General features: G+C 46.2%; 1 protein-coding gene across 2 annotated transcripts in view; it reads right to left on the reverse strand.

The window, feature by feature from the left end:
- The window catches only part of PEX14 (peroxisomal biogenesis factor 14), a 142,037-nt gene that overhangs the window by 22,148 nt on the left and 106,163 nt on the right, over positions 1-13,726 (reverse strand). For both annotated transcript variants that reach the window (XM_018060359.1, XM_018060358.1), the window contains exon 4: positions 10,084-10,212. In XM_018060359.1, the coding sequence (XP_017915848.1) occupies positions 10,084-10,212 (129 nt within the window). The remainder of the gene's footprint in view (positions 1-10,083; positions 10,213-13,726) is intronic.

The following is a 13,726-nucleotide window of genomic DNA, read 5'->3' on the forward strand; positions in this document are numbered from 1 at the left end:
GGGATCTTCCTGACCCAGGGGTCAAACCCATCTCTTACGTCCTCTGCATTGGCAGGTGGATTCTTTACCACTAGCACCACCTGGGAAGCCCCACATCTCAATAAAGTTGTCTTTTAAAGTCTGTTCAGAAATTTTTTTTTTTTAAAGAACTGTTACTCAGTCACTCAGTTGTGTCCAACTCTTTGCAACCCCATGGAAGGCAGCATGCCAGACTTCCCTGTCCTTCACCATCTCCCAGAGCTTGCTCAAACTCATGTCCATTGAGTCAGTGATGCCAACCAACCATCTAGTCCTCTGTTGTCCCCTTCTCCTGCCTTCAATCATTCCCAGCATCATGGTCTTTTCCAATGAGTCAGTCCTTCGCATCAGGTGGACAAAGTATTGGAGCTTCAGCATCAGTCCTTCCAATGAATATTCAGGGTTGATTTCCTTAAGCATTGATCTTCTTGTAGACCAAGGGACTCTCAAGAGTCTCCTCCAACACCACAGCTCAAAAGCCACAATTCTTCGGCGATCAGCCTTCTTTATGGTCCAACTCTCACACCAATAAAAGACTACTGGAAAAACCACAGCTTTGACTATACAGACCTTTGTTGGCAAAGTAATGTCTCTGCTTTTTAATATACTAAGTTTGTCTTTGCTTTTCTCCCAAGGAGCAACCATCTAATTGCATGGCTGCAGTCATCACCTGCAGTGATTTTGGAGCCCCCCAAAATAAAGACTCTCACTGCTTCCATTGTTTCCTCATCTATTTGCCATGGAGTGATGGGACTGGATGACATGACCTTAATTCTTTGAATGCTGAGTTTTAAGCCAGTTTTTTTCACTCTCCTCTTTCAGCTTTATCAAGAGGCTCTTTAGTTCCTCTTCGCCTTCCACCATGAGGACGTTGTTATTTGCCTATCTGAGATTACTGATATTTCTTCCAGCAATCTTGATTCCAGTTTGTGCTTCATCCAGCCCAGCATTTTGTATTATGTACTCTGCATATAAGTTAAATAAGCAGGGTGACAATATACAGCCTTGACATACTCCTTTCCCAATTTGGAACCAGTCCATTGTTCCATGTTTGGTTCTAACTGTTGCTTCTTGACCTGCATACAGGTTTCTCAAGAGGCAGGTAAGGTGATCTGGTATTCCCAATTATTTAAGAATCTTCCACAGTTTGTTGTGATCCACACAAGCCAAAGGCTTTAATGTAGTCAATAAAGCAGAAGTAGATGTTTTTCTGGAATTCTCTTGCTTTTTCTATGATCCAGTGGATGTTGGCAATTTGATCTCTGGTTCCTCTGTCTTTTCCAAATCCAGCTTGTACATCTGGAAGTTCTCAGTTCATGTACTGTTGAAGCCAGGTTTGGAGGATTTTGAGCATTACTCTGGTAGCATGTGAGATGAGTGCAATTGTGCAGTAGTTTGAACATTCTTTGGCATTGCCCGTCTTTGGGACTGGAATGAAAACTGACCTTTTCCAGGCCTGTGGCCACTGCTGAGTTTTCCAAATTTGTTGGCATATTGAGTGCAGCACTTTAACAGCATCATCTTTTAGGATTTGAAATAGCTCAGCTGGAATTTCATCACCTCCACTAGCTTTGTTCGTAGTAAAGCTTCCTAAGGCTCACATGTTTTCGCACTCCAGGATGTCTGACTCTAGGTGGGTAGCCAAACCATCGTGGTTATACAAGTCAATAAGATTTTTTTTGTATAGTTCTTCTGTGTATTCTTGTCAACTCTTCTTAATACCTTCTGCTCTGTTAGGTCCACACTGCTTCAGTCCTTTATTGTGCCCATCTTTGCATGAAATGGTCCCTTGGTATCTCTAATTTTCTTGAAGAGATCTCTAGTCTTTCTCATTCTATTGTTTTCCTCTACTTCTTTGCACTGATCACTTAGGAAGGCTTTTTATCTCTCTTTGCTATTCTTTGGAACTCTGCATTCAGATGGATATATCTTTCCTTTTCTCCCTATCTTTAGCTTCTTTTCTTTTCTCTGCTATTTGTAAGGCCTCCTCAGAGAACCATTTTGCCTTTCTTTTTCTTGGGGATGGTTTTGATTACTGCCTTCTGTACAATGTTACAAACCTCTGTCCATAGTTCTTCAGGCGTTCTATCAGATCTAATCCCTTGAATCTGTCTGTCACTTCCACTGTATAACACAAGGAATTTGATTTAGGTCACCTGAATGGCCTAATGCTTTTCCCTGCTGCTGCTGCTAAGTCCCTTCAGTCGTGTCCTACTCTGTGCGACCCCATAGATGGCCCACCATGCTCCGCTGTCCCTGGGATTCTCCAGGCAAGAACACTGGAGTAGGTTGCCATTCCCCTCTCCAATGCATGAAAGTGAACAGTGAAAGTGAAGTAGCTCAGTCGTGTCCGACTCTTTGTGACCCCATGGACTGCAGCCTACCAGGCTCCTCCATGGTTTTAAAAATCCCATGTCCATGGGATTTTCCAGGCAAGAGTACTGAAGTGGGGTGCCATTGCCTTCTCCGAATGGTTTCCCCTACTTTCTTCAATTTAAGTCTGAATTCTGCAATAAGGATTTCATTGAGCCACAGTCAACTCCTGGTCTCTTTTTTGCTGATTGTATAGAGCTTCTCCATCTTCAGCTGCAAAGAATATAATCAACCTGATTTCATATTGACCATCTGGTGACATCCATGAGTAGAGTTGTCTCATATTGTTGGAAGAGGGTGTTTGCTTTTTAAAACAGAAAACTAAAGGAAGTCAGCAGTGACTGAAACAATACCCAGCAGGGTGGACTCTAAGTTCTCTCTCTGCTCAGTGAACAGCTGACATCAAAGGAAGAAGCAAGAGGTGAGAGTTCTAAATCAACTTTTTTAATGCACCCTGTATATTTGACACATATAAAAGACTACAATATTTAGATAAGTTATGAAACCTGATAGTAAGATTAGCAATCCTAAACCCACCTACTTGACCAGTTAAAACTTTCCAAACACCACAGAAATTAGCCACATCTTCTCCACTCAGAAGTAACCATTATCCTGAACTTAGTATTGATTCCAACTCAACCTTTCTAAGGAGAAGGCAATGGCACCCCACTCCAGTACTCTTGCCTGGAAAATCCCATGGATGGAGGAGCCTGGTGGACTGCAGTCCATGGGGTCGCTAAGAGTCAGACACGACTGAGCGACTTCACTTTCACTTTTCACTCATGCACTGGAGAAGGAAATGGCAACCCACTCCAGTGTTCTTGCCTGGAGAATCCCAGGGACGGGGGAGCCTGGTGGGTCCCCATCTATGGGGTCGCACAGAGTCGGACACGACTGAAGTGACTTAGCAGCAATAGCAGCAACCTTTCTATGGGATATGAACACTGAGAACACGCCCAGCAGGATAAGGACTGCATTTCTCAGACTTCATGCAGAAAGGCATGGCTGCAAGGCGGACTTCCAGCCACTGGGGACCAGACGGAAGGTATGTTGGTGACTTCCAGGAAGTGTCCTTAGAAGGTGACTTGCCCTTTTCCTTCCTTCTCCCCATTCTTGTTGTTGGAGAGCAGAGGGGACAGCTGGTGCTGCAGCAGTCACACTGGAGTACAAGCTGCATGACCGCCAGGTGTGAGCAATGCCAGGGTCCCTGAGGACCACTGAGCCCGAGCAGCAGCCTTGACTGCCTATGTTTACTTAGAGAAAGAGGCTTTTGTTTTGTTCAAACCACTCTTATTCGTTGCAGAATCTTATACAACTAACACAGGCTGCACTGTTAGCACAGCCATGATCCTCGCTACCTCCAGCACCAATCACTCTGCCAGTGGTCTAAGAAATCTAAGGAGAGGATTTCTCCACTCGATAGTTTAAGGTTTTCAATAACCACACGTGGTGTTTCCTCAGCACCCACAAGGCACCACACCAAGCACAACACAAAGCAAGGAAAACAGACAGGTGCTGGCCCTTGAGGAGCTGCTATTCTCAACCAGTCACAGGGACAAAAGAAGAAAAACAGTTTCCTCACAATCAGAGAAATGCTTCCTCTATCAGCAAACCAGTAACTTTTCTGTAGTATAGAAGGTGAAATCTGTGTGCTAAACTGACAGAGACATGGACGAGGGAGAAACAGAGTCCTGCCCTTTTATTTCTGGGTGGGAACAGGGAGGCTGTCCATAGTGCCTCCATTTACAGTCTCTGCTAGATCCACTCCCACCGCCCCCATCCCCACTTCTGAGTGCCTCCCGGGATCTGTCTCCTCCCTAAGGCCCGGCCTGAGACCAGCACCTGGGGGTTTCCTTTGTTCTTAAATCCCGAAAGCTCTTACCATTCATACCATATAAGATGGCATGGGTTAGCAATGCCTGTCCCCTACTTCTGCAGCTATTGGCCCGGAGGACGCAGGAAGCCTCAATGACTGGCTACCTGGGCAGCACACCCGGCCCCCCACCTTAAGTTGAGGGCATCACCTGGCACTTTTCAATTCTCAAGCACATGTCCACCACCATTTATTCATTTAACAAGTGTTTCTAGAACACCTGCTAAGTCAGAGCCTCAGGCCATAGATTAAAAACAAAAAGAAAACCCTCTGAACACAAGGAACTCACAGCTTAATCAGGAGTGAGGAAACGTTTTCAGGGCCATGTGGTGGCAAGCAGGGGACTGACAGAGGCAAGGGGCGCCCCATGCCTAGTCAGGATGGAGGCATTTGAAAGGGAGTTACACCTGCCCCATTCAGCACAACCCAAGGGTGTCTTCTCTAATTCCCCATGCAGCACCTGTTCAGATGGTATACATGATTTTAATATCAGTCTAAGAATTACATGGTCAAAAGGGTAACACGGCCTCATGAATAATTAGATGGTGGATTTCCAAGTACGAAGTCCGTGTGATTTTGACTGTCCTCCGTCAGGGTGATGACCCGGCTGTCACCTTCTTCTTGAGTCGTCTCTTCTGATACTCCCATCCCATGGTGCAGCCACTCTGACCATCACTTGGGTTCACGTCCACGTGGCTTCGCTTTAGGTTGGACGCTCAGGTCCATCCCGTCTAGTCAGGGCAGCCATCCATGCCCCAGGTCCAGTTAGGCCCCTCCCACTCTCTGAAGAGCCCTTCACCTTGTCCATCCCACCAGCCCTCCCTGGGCTGGCCTCACAGCTCTGCTGTGTTCCCCTAACTGCCTTTCCTACTGGACACAAGGGCTAGAGGGAGTGACCAGCCAGGCCTCAATCGTCCCATCCCCAGGGTCCCACACAACACCTGGCACACAGCAGGCATTTGACAGTAAATGCTCGCTCAGGGACCCAGGACAATCAAGGCTAAGTTTCTGTTACTAAACAGGCCAGCGGGAAAACAGACTGAGGAAGAACACACTTTCTCTCTCAGGAGTCCTAATGAAATGTCAAAGCCTTCACCAACCTCAGACATTTACATCCTATTTTAAGAAGATACAACTGAAGCTGTAGGGCAGTCTTTAAAAAGCCTAAACTGTTTATCAAAGACAGCAGGTGGGGGGTGGAGGATACTTAAGCCTAAGAGAAATTATTATCGTATAAAATTTACACTGATTGTGCCTGTATCTCAAAGCTACCTTGATTCTTGTCTCTTTGGGAGGAAAGAAGAAAAGTCTGCTTAGAATGAATGAATCAATCAGGCGTTTATCAGGACTTAACCTTTGGGATGCTGTTAGGCTCTGCACAGACACATACACTGACTCCTGCTTTGAAGCTGAACAAAAAGAAACCAAACTGAGAAGAGAGAATGTTAGTGTTCCCCTCGCATCCTGATCTGACTTCTCCGGAGCACATCCCGACTTCCTTTCAAGCCCTGACAACACTGGCTTATTCTCACACCAGGTGACACCAAGCTTCCCCTCGGTGTCAGCCTCCCATCACTTCCACAAAGCCTTCTCCAACTTCTCGAGCCCATATTAATTTTTCTCTTTTCTGTATTCCTGTGGAGTTTCTTGTCTGTATAATTAATTTTGGCATTAAATCACAATGTCTTATATTATTATCTTTTTCTTAACAGTTTATCTTATCTCTCTCAGAGAGCCTGTAAGAATCTTAAAGATCACGTTTTTAATCTCTCATGACACTGTACTGAGCTTACAGTTGTTGCTGCTGTTTAGTCCCTCAGTCATGTCCGACTCTCTGCGACACCAGATGCCTCTGTCCATGGGGTTTCCCAGGCAAGAATACTGGAGTGGGTTGCCATTACCTTCTCCAGGGGATCTTCCCCAGCTGGGGTCAAACCTGTGTCTCCTGCACTGCAGGCAGAGACTTTACTGCTGAGCCACTGGGGAAGCGCTTCTCGTCTGTGATCTACTGTAAATCTTTCTCCGTTCAGTTCAGTTCAGTCGCTCAGTCGTGTCCGACTCTTTGCAACCCCATGAATTGCAGCACGCCAGGCCTCCCTGTCCATCACCAACTCCCAGAGTTCACTCAAACTCACGTCCATAGAGTCGGTAATGCCATCCAGCCATCTCATCCTCGGTCATCCCCTTCTCCTCCTGCCCCCAATCCCTCCCAGCATCAGAGTCTTTTCCAATGAGTCAACTCTTCACATGAGGTGGCCAAAGTACTGGAGTTTCAGCTTTAGCATCATTCCTTCCAATGAACACCCAGAACTAATCTCCTTTAGGATGGACTGGCTGGATCTCCTTGCAGTCCAAGGGACTCTCAAGAGTCTTCTCCAACACCACAGTTCAAAAGCATCAATTCTTCGGTGCTCAGCTTTCTTCACAGTCCAACTCTCACATTCATACACGACCACTGGAAAAACCATAGCCTTGACTAGATGGACCTTAGTCAGCAAAGTAATGTCTCTGCTTTTCAATATGCTATCTAGGTTGGTCATAACTTTCTTTCCCAGGAGTAAGCATCTTTTAATTTCATGGCTGCAGTCACCATCTGCAGTGATTTTGGAGCCCCCCAAAATAAAGTTTGACACTGTTACCACTGTTTCCCCATCAATTTCCCATGAAGTGATGTAAATCTTTCTACTTGTGCTCAGAACCAACTCCATATTCTTTTCCAACTTTCCCAGGGAACATATACTATTATTTCATTTTCCTTGTATAGTCAAACTACCCCACTCTCAAATAGTCTCCCAATGTCTTTTAAATACACTCAAGAGTCTCACCATAGGTGCTTCATAAACACTGGCGACCTGAACTGGTCCCAATCTGGTCTCCATGTTCTCTTTGCTGATACTGGCATTTGCTAACACCTCAAAGTCAACCACAGATATCAAAAGAGGAACTGAGTGGGACACTTGCCACCAAGCAGGAGGGTGGGCTAGAGGTAACGATCTGTGAGCACTGGGCTCCCAGGGGTGGTCTTGGAAAAACCACCCTCCCCCAGACGTGAGCGTTTTGGGGCTGAGCCCAGAAAATCCTATTTTCTAGGCTTGGGCTCAAAGATGGAATGTCCTTAAAAAGCCAAGAAATGGGAAGGAAAGGCTGCTCAAGCTCCAGATGTAAAATCGGCAGGAACACACATGAATGGAGAGCATAAATCCCTCCCAGGACTCAGACAATGCCTCGGTGATAAGCATGCAGACTGCACACCTAGTTCAGCAACTCCCCTGAGTTTGCTTGTAATTAAGGGGGTTAGAAAGGTAAAAAAAATATATAAACCCAATTAATCATTTAAATATTTAAAGTCAGATTTTTTTCCTGACTCCAGGATTAGTATATTTCATAACGCCAACAGCAGACAGCCTGGGTTTTTACTGGGGTTCATTTTAGAGCATGTTTAAACTAGTCAGATTGAGTGATGCTTCCAGCAACTAATCGCATGTCAAATAAAAGATATTTTATGTAATAAATTACCGCTACAAGTAATTCAAATGTCATTTATCAGTTTTATTATCAGTCAGGCAAAGTCTTGTTTCTCTATATTAATCAAAATCAAGCTTTTTTTTTTTCTTTTTGGAGCAGTTTTGACACCTCTTGGCAAAAGTACAGAAGTGGAGAGGGAGAGTCACCCCCGAGCTGAGAGGAGCAGGGTAACGGTACAAGAAGAGTGAAGCGCAACACTGACAACTAAAAACCCCAGGTATTCAAAATTACCATTGCCATTGTTTTTATACTAGTGTCAAAGTAGGAAGGAGTCTGTCTCTAAGAAGATGTATTTTATTTTTAGGGCTGGGAGACTCTTAAAAATACTCCTACCTAAATACCTAAATGGAGCAATGCTTTTTCTCAGAGAGATCTGGGCAGGAGAGTGACTGAAATGACTGAATGGCACCCCCCACCCCCATTCTTCTGGCCCTCTCAGAGAGGCGATCGTTTTAACCCTTTGTGCCCACTGAAAGTAGGCAAACGTATGATGTTTTAGGCCAATGCTGTGACTCACAGAATAATCTGTTCTGAGCAAGAAGTTACCAAGTAGCCAGGAGACCGGCTCGGTATTAAGTCACGAAGGGAACAGCTGGAACAGAACAGATGTGCATCTTAGAGAATTCTGCACCCCAGCTGCCACTACCCATCCTCAACGAATCCCACCAAACCCTGGGCCCAGGGACACAACTGGAGAAAATGTGCAGAGATTCAGCCTTTGATTTAAAAGAAACACAGAGTGTGTGTGTAGTGACCCAAGGCAACACAATGGATCAACAAGAACGTTAGCCAGGAAGAATGGAGTCCCAAGCTGGTGAGTGCACCCCACTGGCTCGGAGGCCCCGGGACAAGGCTCGGCGGCCCCGGGACAAGGCTCGGCGGCCCCGGGACAAGGCTCGGCACCTGCACTGGCTCTCTGGTCTGAGCGGGACCAGGCGACCAAAGATGAGACCAACTGGAGTTCCTGGCACCTGGCCTCACTGCCCAGCCTTATCCAGGGATCAAAGGAAAGGCAACGTCTAAATGAGACCTGTAACACACAAAGCGGATTCTAACCCGCTGCCTGGCCCCTGTCCTGTCTATACGGATGACTGCACCTTCCTCTCTATGGGAAAGACGGCAAAGTGGGGCCCAGAAGGTGGTTCCAGGTCATGTGGTGGGGATCAAAACGAGTCTGGCATTTGAAATTGTGCATTTTAAAATTGGATATCTAACACTTTCAAAGCATGTTTTGAAAAAATTAAAACTTCTGAGATAGAAAATTATTGAAGAGGCATTTTGAAAGACAGCAAATCCAAGGCTGAGGTCTTCACACAAAACTGAGCAATTTTCCATTGATCTGGAGTCAATTTTAACCTTTTTAGATTTTTCATAAGTGACTTAAAGATGGGATTCTGCCTCTATTTTGGAAGCGTACATTTATTACTGGCTTAAAGAATCTTTATTCTTAAAAACATTTTTCATTTAACAACAACTAAGACCTCTCATGGGTCATGTTCTCATGTAACAGTTAAAAGTTGCATTCAAAAAGGACCTTCACATTTAATCTGAAATTCTCTCACAGACTGCCACTATATAAATACATGTGGTATAGCCAGGACAAGGAAGGAAGGAAGGAAGAAGACGGGTGGGGTGGGGAGGGCTAGCTTAAACCTACTAATATTAACTTTAAAAGATAAAACTAGGAGACAAATTATTTCAGTGACCAAACAAGAATGTATCCATGAATTAGATGTTTATGTTCTTATTAGCAAAACAGTAACATGGGCTTCCCTAGTGGCTGAGATGGTAAAGAATCTGCCTGCAATGCAGGAGACCCGGGTTCAATCCCTGTGTCCAGAAGACTCCCTGGAGAAGGCAATGGCAACCAATTCCAGTATTTTTGCCTGGAAAATCCCATAGATAGAGGAGCCTGGTGAGCTATAGCCCATGGGGTCAAAAAAGAGTCAGACACTATTGAGCAACTAACACTTCAACATGCAAAATGAACTAATATAAGAAAATGAAAACAGAACCAATAAATACTTTTACAGATTCTTGCTCAAAACCAAAATACCTGAAACAAAACAAGAAACTCATTTATTCTTGTCTCTTGTGTCTTAAACCTTTGTCACATACTTCAAAGTTTATCTAAAAGAGGACTGGGTGTGTCACACTCTAGAAAAACCCAAGAGCCATCTCCTACGCCCAGTCTCCCCTGGCTTGCTGAGTCTGATAGACGTAAAGCACTACCCTTTGGCCAGAGTTTTGAATCCCAGTCAAGGTTAAAGCAGGAGCTTGAGTAGGTGACTTACTGTATGGCTGCGAAATGAGGTGAGGGGGCTGGACAGGAACCACCTGTGTGGCTGGGCCCAAGGACGCAGGCTCATCGGCAGCCGTGCCTGACTGCTGGAAAGCCAAATCGATCTCTTCATCTGTCAGCCCTGGGGGAGAAGAGGACATAATTGCAGGTGAGTGCCTTTTGCCACTGTCCATGGCTGCAACAAAATCTTCATTTGAGAAAAGACCTTGGAGTCACAGGACGTCTAGCATCCTGTTAAGTTGCTTCCCCGATTTCGGATTCTCCGAAACCTCTCTCGGCTGCAATTTAACCTTAAGCGACAGAATATTAGCCTCAACACTGCTTCCAAATGTGGCTCATTCAATTTCCTTAATTTATCCTTGAGTTTATTGCTGCTTTTGAAGTCGCTCCGTACTGCAATTCTCCATTCTTCCCCCGAAAACAGATACCATCAACTGCAAATGTGGCTCATTTTAATCTGTAATGGTGTTAAAAAAAGAGGGGAAAAAACTAACAATAATGCATGAAAACAGACAGGGAAACAAAAAACTAATTATTGGGTGAGACGACTAATTAGTCTAGATCGTTTCTGAAGACGGGAATAATTTGCTTTATTTTATGACAAATGCAGAAATAAAAAGAAAAATCAGGACTGACTGTGATTAGTATGAATGGGATATAGAATGTAAAGAAGAAAATAAAACAAGAAAACAGATCAAAACAAGGCCAGGCCCAAACTTTCAGATGATTATTACTCTAGCCTATCACAGGCTGCCTATATCGCCTTTGGCTAGTTTTTCTTTTTCCTTTAAAAAAAAAAATCCTCCCAACACTCTACACCACAGTGCACTTGGGACATGAGGAAATAGCAGGGCGCCATCTGCAGTGGCTATGACACGTGGGAGGATTTGCCCATGGAAGAATAAGAGGCAACTGAAAAACCCATGAAGCCCACATGTCCAGTGGGCGCACAGCTGGGATATTTCAACAAGTCGGAGGCAGACAGGGGATGCTGGCTCTCGGGGAAGAGACGAGGGCCCCAACCGATTGATCGAAAGCTTCAGGATGGTCAAGAGCGGCACACAGGTGTGAGATTGTTCCACAGGGCAGCCAGGGAAGCGATCCTGCACACAGAGGTACTCCAGGCGCTAACAGTGGGAGAAGCAGGTGGGAGGCCACTGCTAGTCTGCAAAGCACTCTGGCTGTTTTGGGAATGCCGGCATCCAGCCCAGCCGCCACACAGAGCTTTTAAACTTGAGCTGATAGTGCGTCCACATCTGCTCAGCAGCTCCCCATTAGAGGCCCTCAGCATGGTCTATCTGCCCCTGGGGGTAGATGAAGTACAAGGAGGTTCTAAGGATCAGCATCTTCCAAAGTGTGAGGCCTCGCGCTCTGTGCCAAGGGGCTAATAGCTGGAGCATATTAATGCTCAAGCGCTGCCCAAGCTCAGCGCTGCCCTGCACCATGCTGGCAAGTGAGCTGGCTGCAGCTGCCCCTCAAACTCCTCACGCCCCACCACAAGTGGTCAAAGGAGAATACCTGGACGACTCTAAATCGCCCTGGGCCTTCTCTCCTCTCTGCACTGAGCACTTGAGGTTCCTCCCCATTTAACACTGCGTCTCCTGTCCTCTTTACCCTGGCACACCAGCCAGTATGGGCAAGGCCACTCCTCCACGGTGTCTCAGTTCTGCTGGGTCCCCCAAGTAAGTGCAGCGTCCTCTCAATAGGCTCACATCAGGGGCAGAAGAGAGGCTGGCAGGGGGCAAAGGAACCATTCACTGGCGCTTACTGTTGTTCAGTCACTCAGTTGTGTCTGACTCTTTGCAACCCCATGGACTGTATGTAGCCTGCCAGGCTCCACAGGCTCCTCTGCCCATGGAATTTTCCAGGCAAGAATGCTGGAGTGGGTTGCCATTCCCTTCTCCAGGGGCTCTTTCAGACCCAGGGATCAAACCTGGGTCTTCTGCATTAAGGACAGATTCTTTACTGTCTGAGCCACCAGGGAAGGCCATGGCGCCCTCAAATACAAGAGTTAAATTTGAGTATGTGGGGCCAGGCGGGGGACGTTCCTCCTCCCTAAGGCCCCAGTTTGTTGCAAAAAGTCTGTTTTTCTGTGTGGCGGTCTCCCAAGGACAGGGGCAGGGCAGATAGATGAGCTGGGCAAACAGAGAACATGCTTCCCCAAGCGAGCACCTCCTGGGCTCCAGCCCAGGTGCTGACTGCCCGTCTGTCCTTCCAGCTAGTAGGGGTGCCCCATTCCGAGTTCTAGTAGGAAGGGCATGGCTTCACTCCCATCATCAATGGTTTCACCCCCATTATCAGCCATGAGAGGAGACAGGGCGCCTGCGGCATCAGCACGAGTGGCTGGTCACTGGCTCACAACGGGACTTTATAAACCTGGTGGTTCGCGAGCCCTGTCAGTCGCTGGCTGCAAATGAGGGTAATTCTCCCAAAAGGAGCATTCGGTTGCATTCTCATTTTCCCTTTCGGCTCTTTCAAATATAAACAAGTACGATAATGTTTAGCACTGGGGAAATATACGGCTGTGCTGTGGTGCTGGGCGCTGGGGCCGGTTAAAGGGACAGGACTCCCTGCCAGTGGTCCTGCCCTCTGGCCTGGAGCTCTGATGAAGCCTATTTTCCTAATAAAACGTGTTCCCTGCATTATTGCAGCCAAGCCCACAAGAGTGGCCACGGCTTAAAGGGCATCAGCACTTCCTTCCAAGCTCTTGTTTCAGAGAGACCTTATCATGTGATGCGTCACATTTACATTGGCTGGAGTTCTGATATCCCCAGTTCTCCAGAGAAACAGGATTTTGAGTTAAGTTACAGAAAATGAATTATTTTTCTTCTTCTTCGTTTTTTTTTTTTTTTTTTTTTTAAAGATAAGCATTTTGACAATCTCAATGAACAATATAATTTCAGAGCTGGGCCATCATACGAACCATCGACCTTATTTGACAGATTTAAAAAACAAAAACAAAAGAACTGAGGCTGAAGGAGGGTGAAAACTATGCCTCGAATCCTAGTGGTAAAAGCCTGGTTATGGCAGATGAAACCCCAGGCTCTCCGTCCCCAGCCTGGTGACTTCCCATGATGGCACAGAGTTATAGCACATCAAAAGGCAGACTCCAAAATGATGCCCAAAGCCTTCAATCTTGTTAAACTATGAGGACTGACCTATCTTCCCCCACTCCCCTCACCAGTAGTCACTAAGTTGTGCCCAACTCTTTTGAGACCCCAGGGACTGCAGCATGCCAGGTTCCTCTGTCCTCCACTATCTCCCAGAGTTCTCTCAAATTCACGTCCATTGAGTCGGTCATGCCATTCAACCATCTCATCCTCTGCCGCCCGCTTCTCCACCTGCTCTCAATCTTTCCCAGCATCAGGGTCAGATAATAGCCAATGAATGCAGCTATACCAAAATGACACGGGAACTTAATGCCTGGATCTTACTTGCAAATGTCACCTGGACAATTTTTTGAACACCACCAAGTGACAAGGGTAGAGCGACCTCATCTCCTCATGTTCTAATCAAATAAATCCAAGGCCTCTCACAGGCTGGTGCCTACGCTTCCCTTAGTGCCTTTCCTCTGGAGTGTCTGCCAGCTTAGGGAAGACTGACTCTACAGAACTCAAGTGATTCATCAGGGACTC

The sequence above is a fragment of the Capra hircus genome, chromosome 16, assembly GCF_001704415.2.
Source record: "Capra hircus breed San Clemente chromosome 16, ASM170441v1, whole genome shotgun sequence".
Classification (NCBI taxonomy): Eukaryota; Metazoa; Chordata; class Mammalia; order Artiodactyla; family Bovidae; genus Capra; species Capra hircus.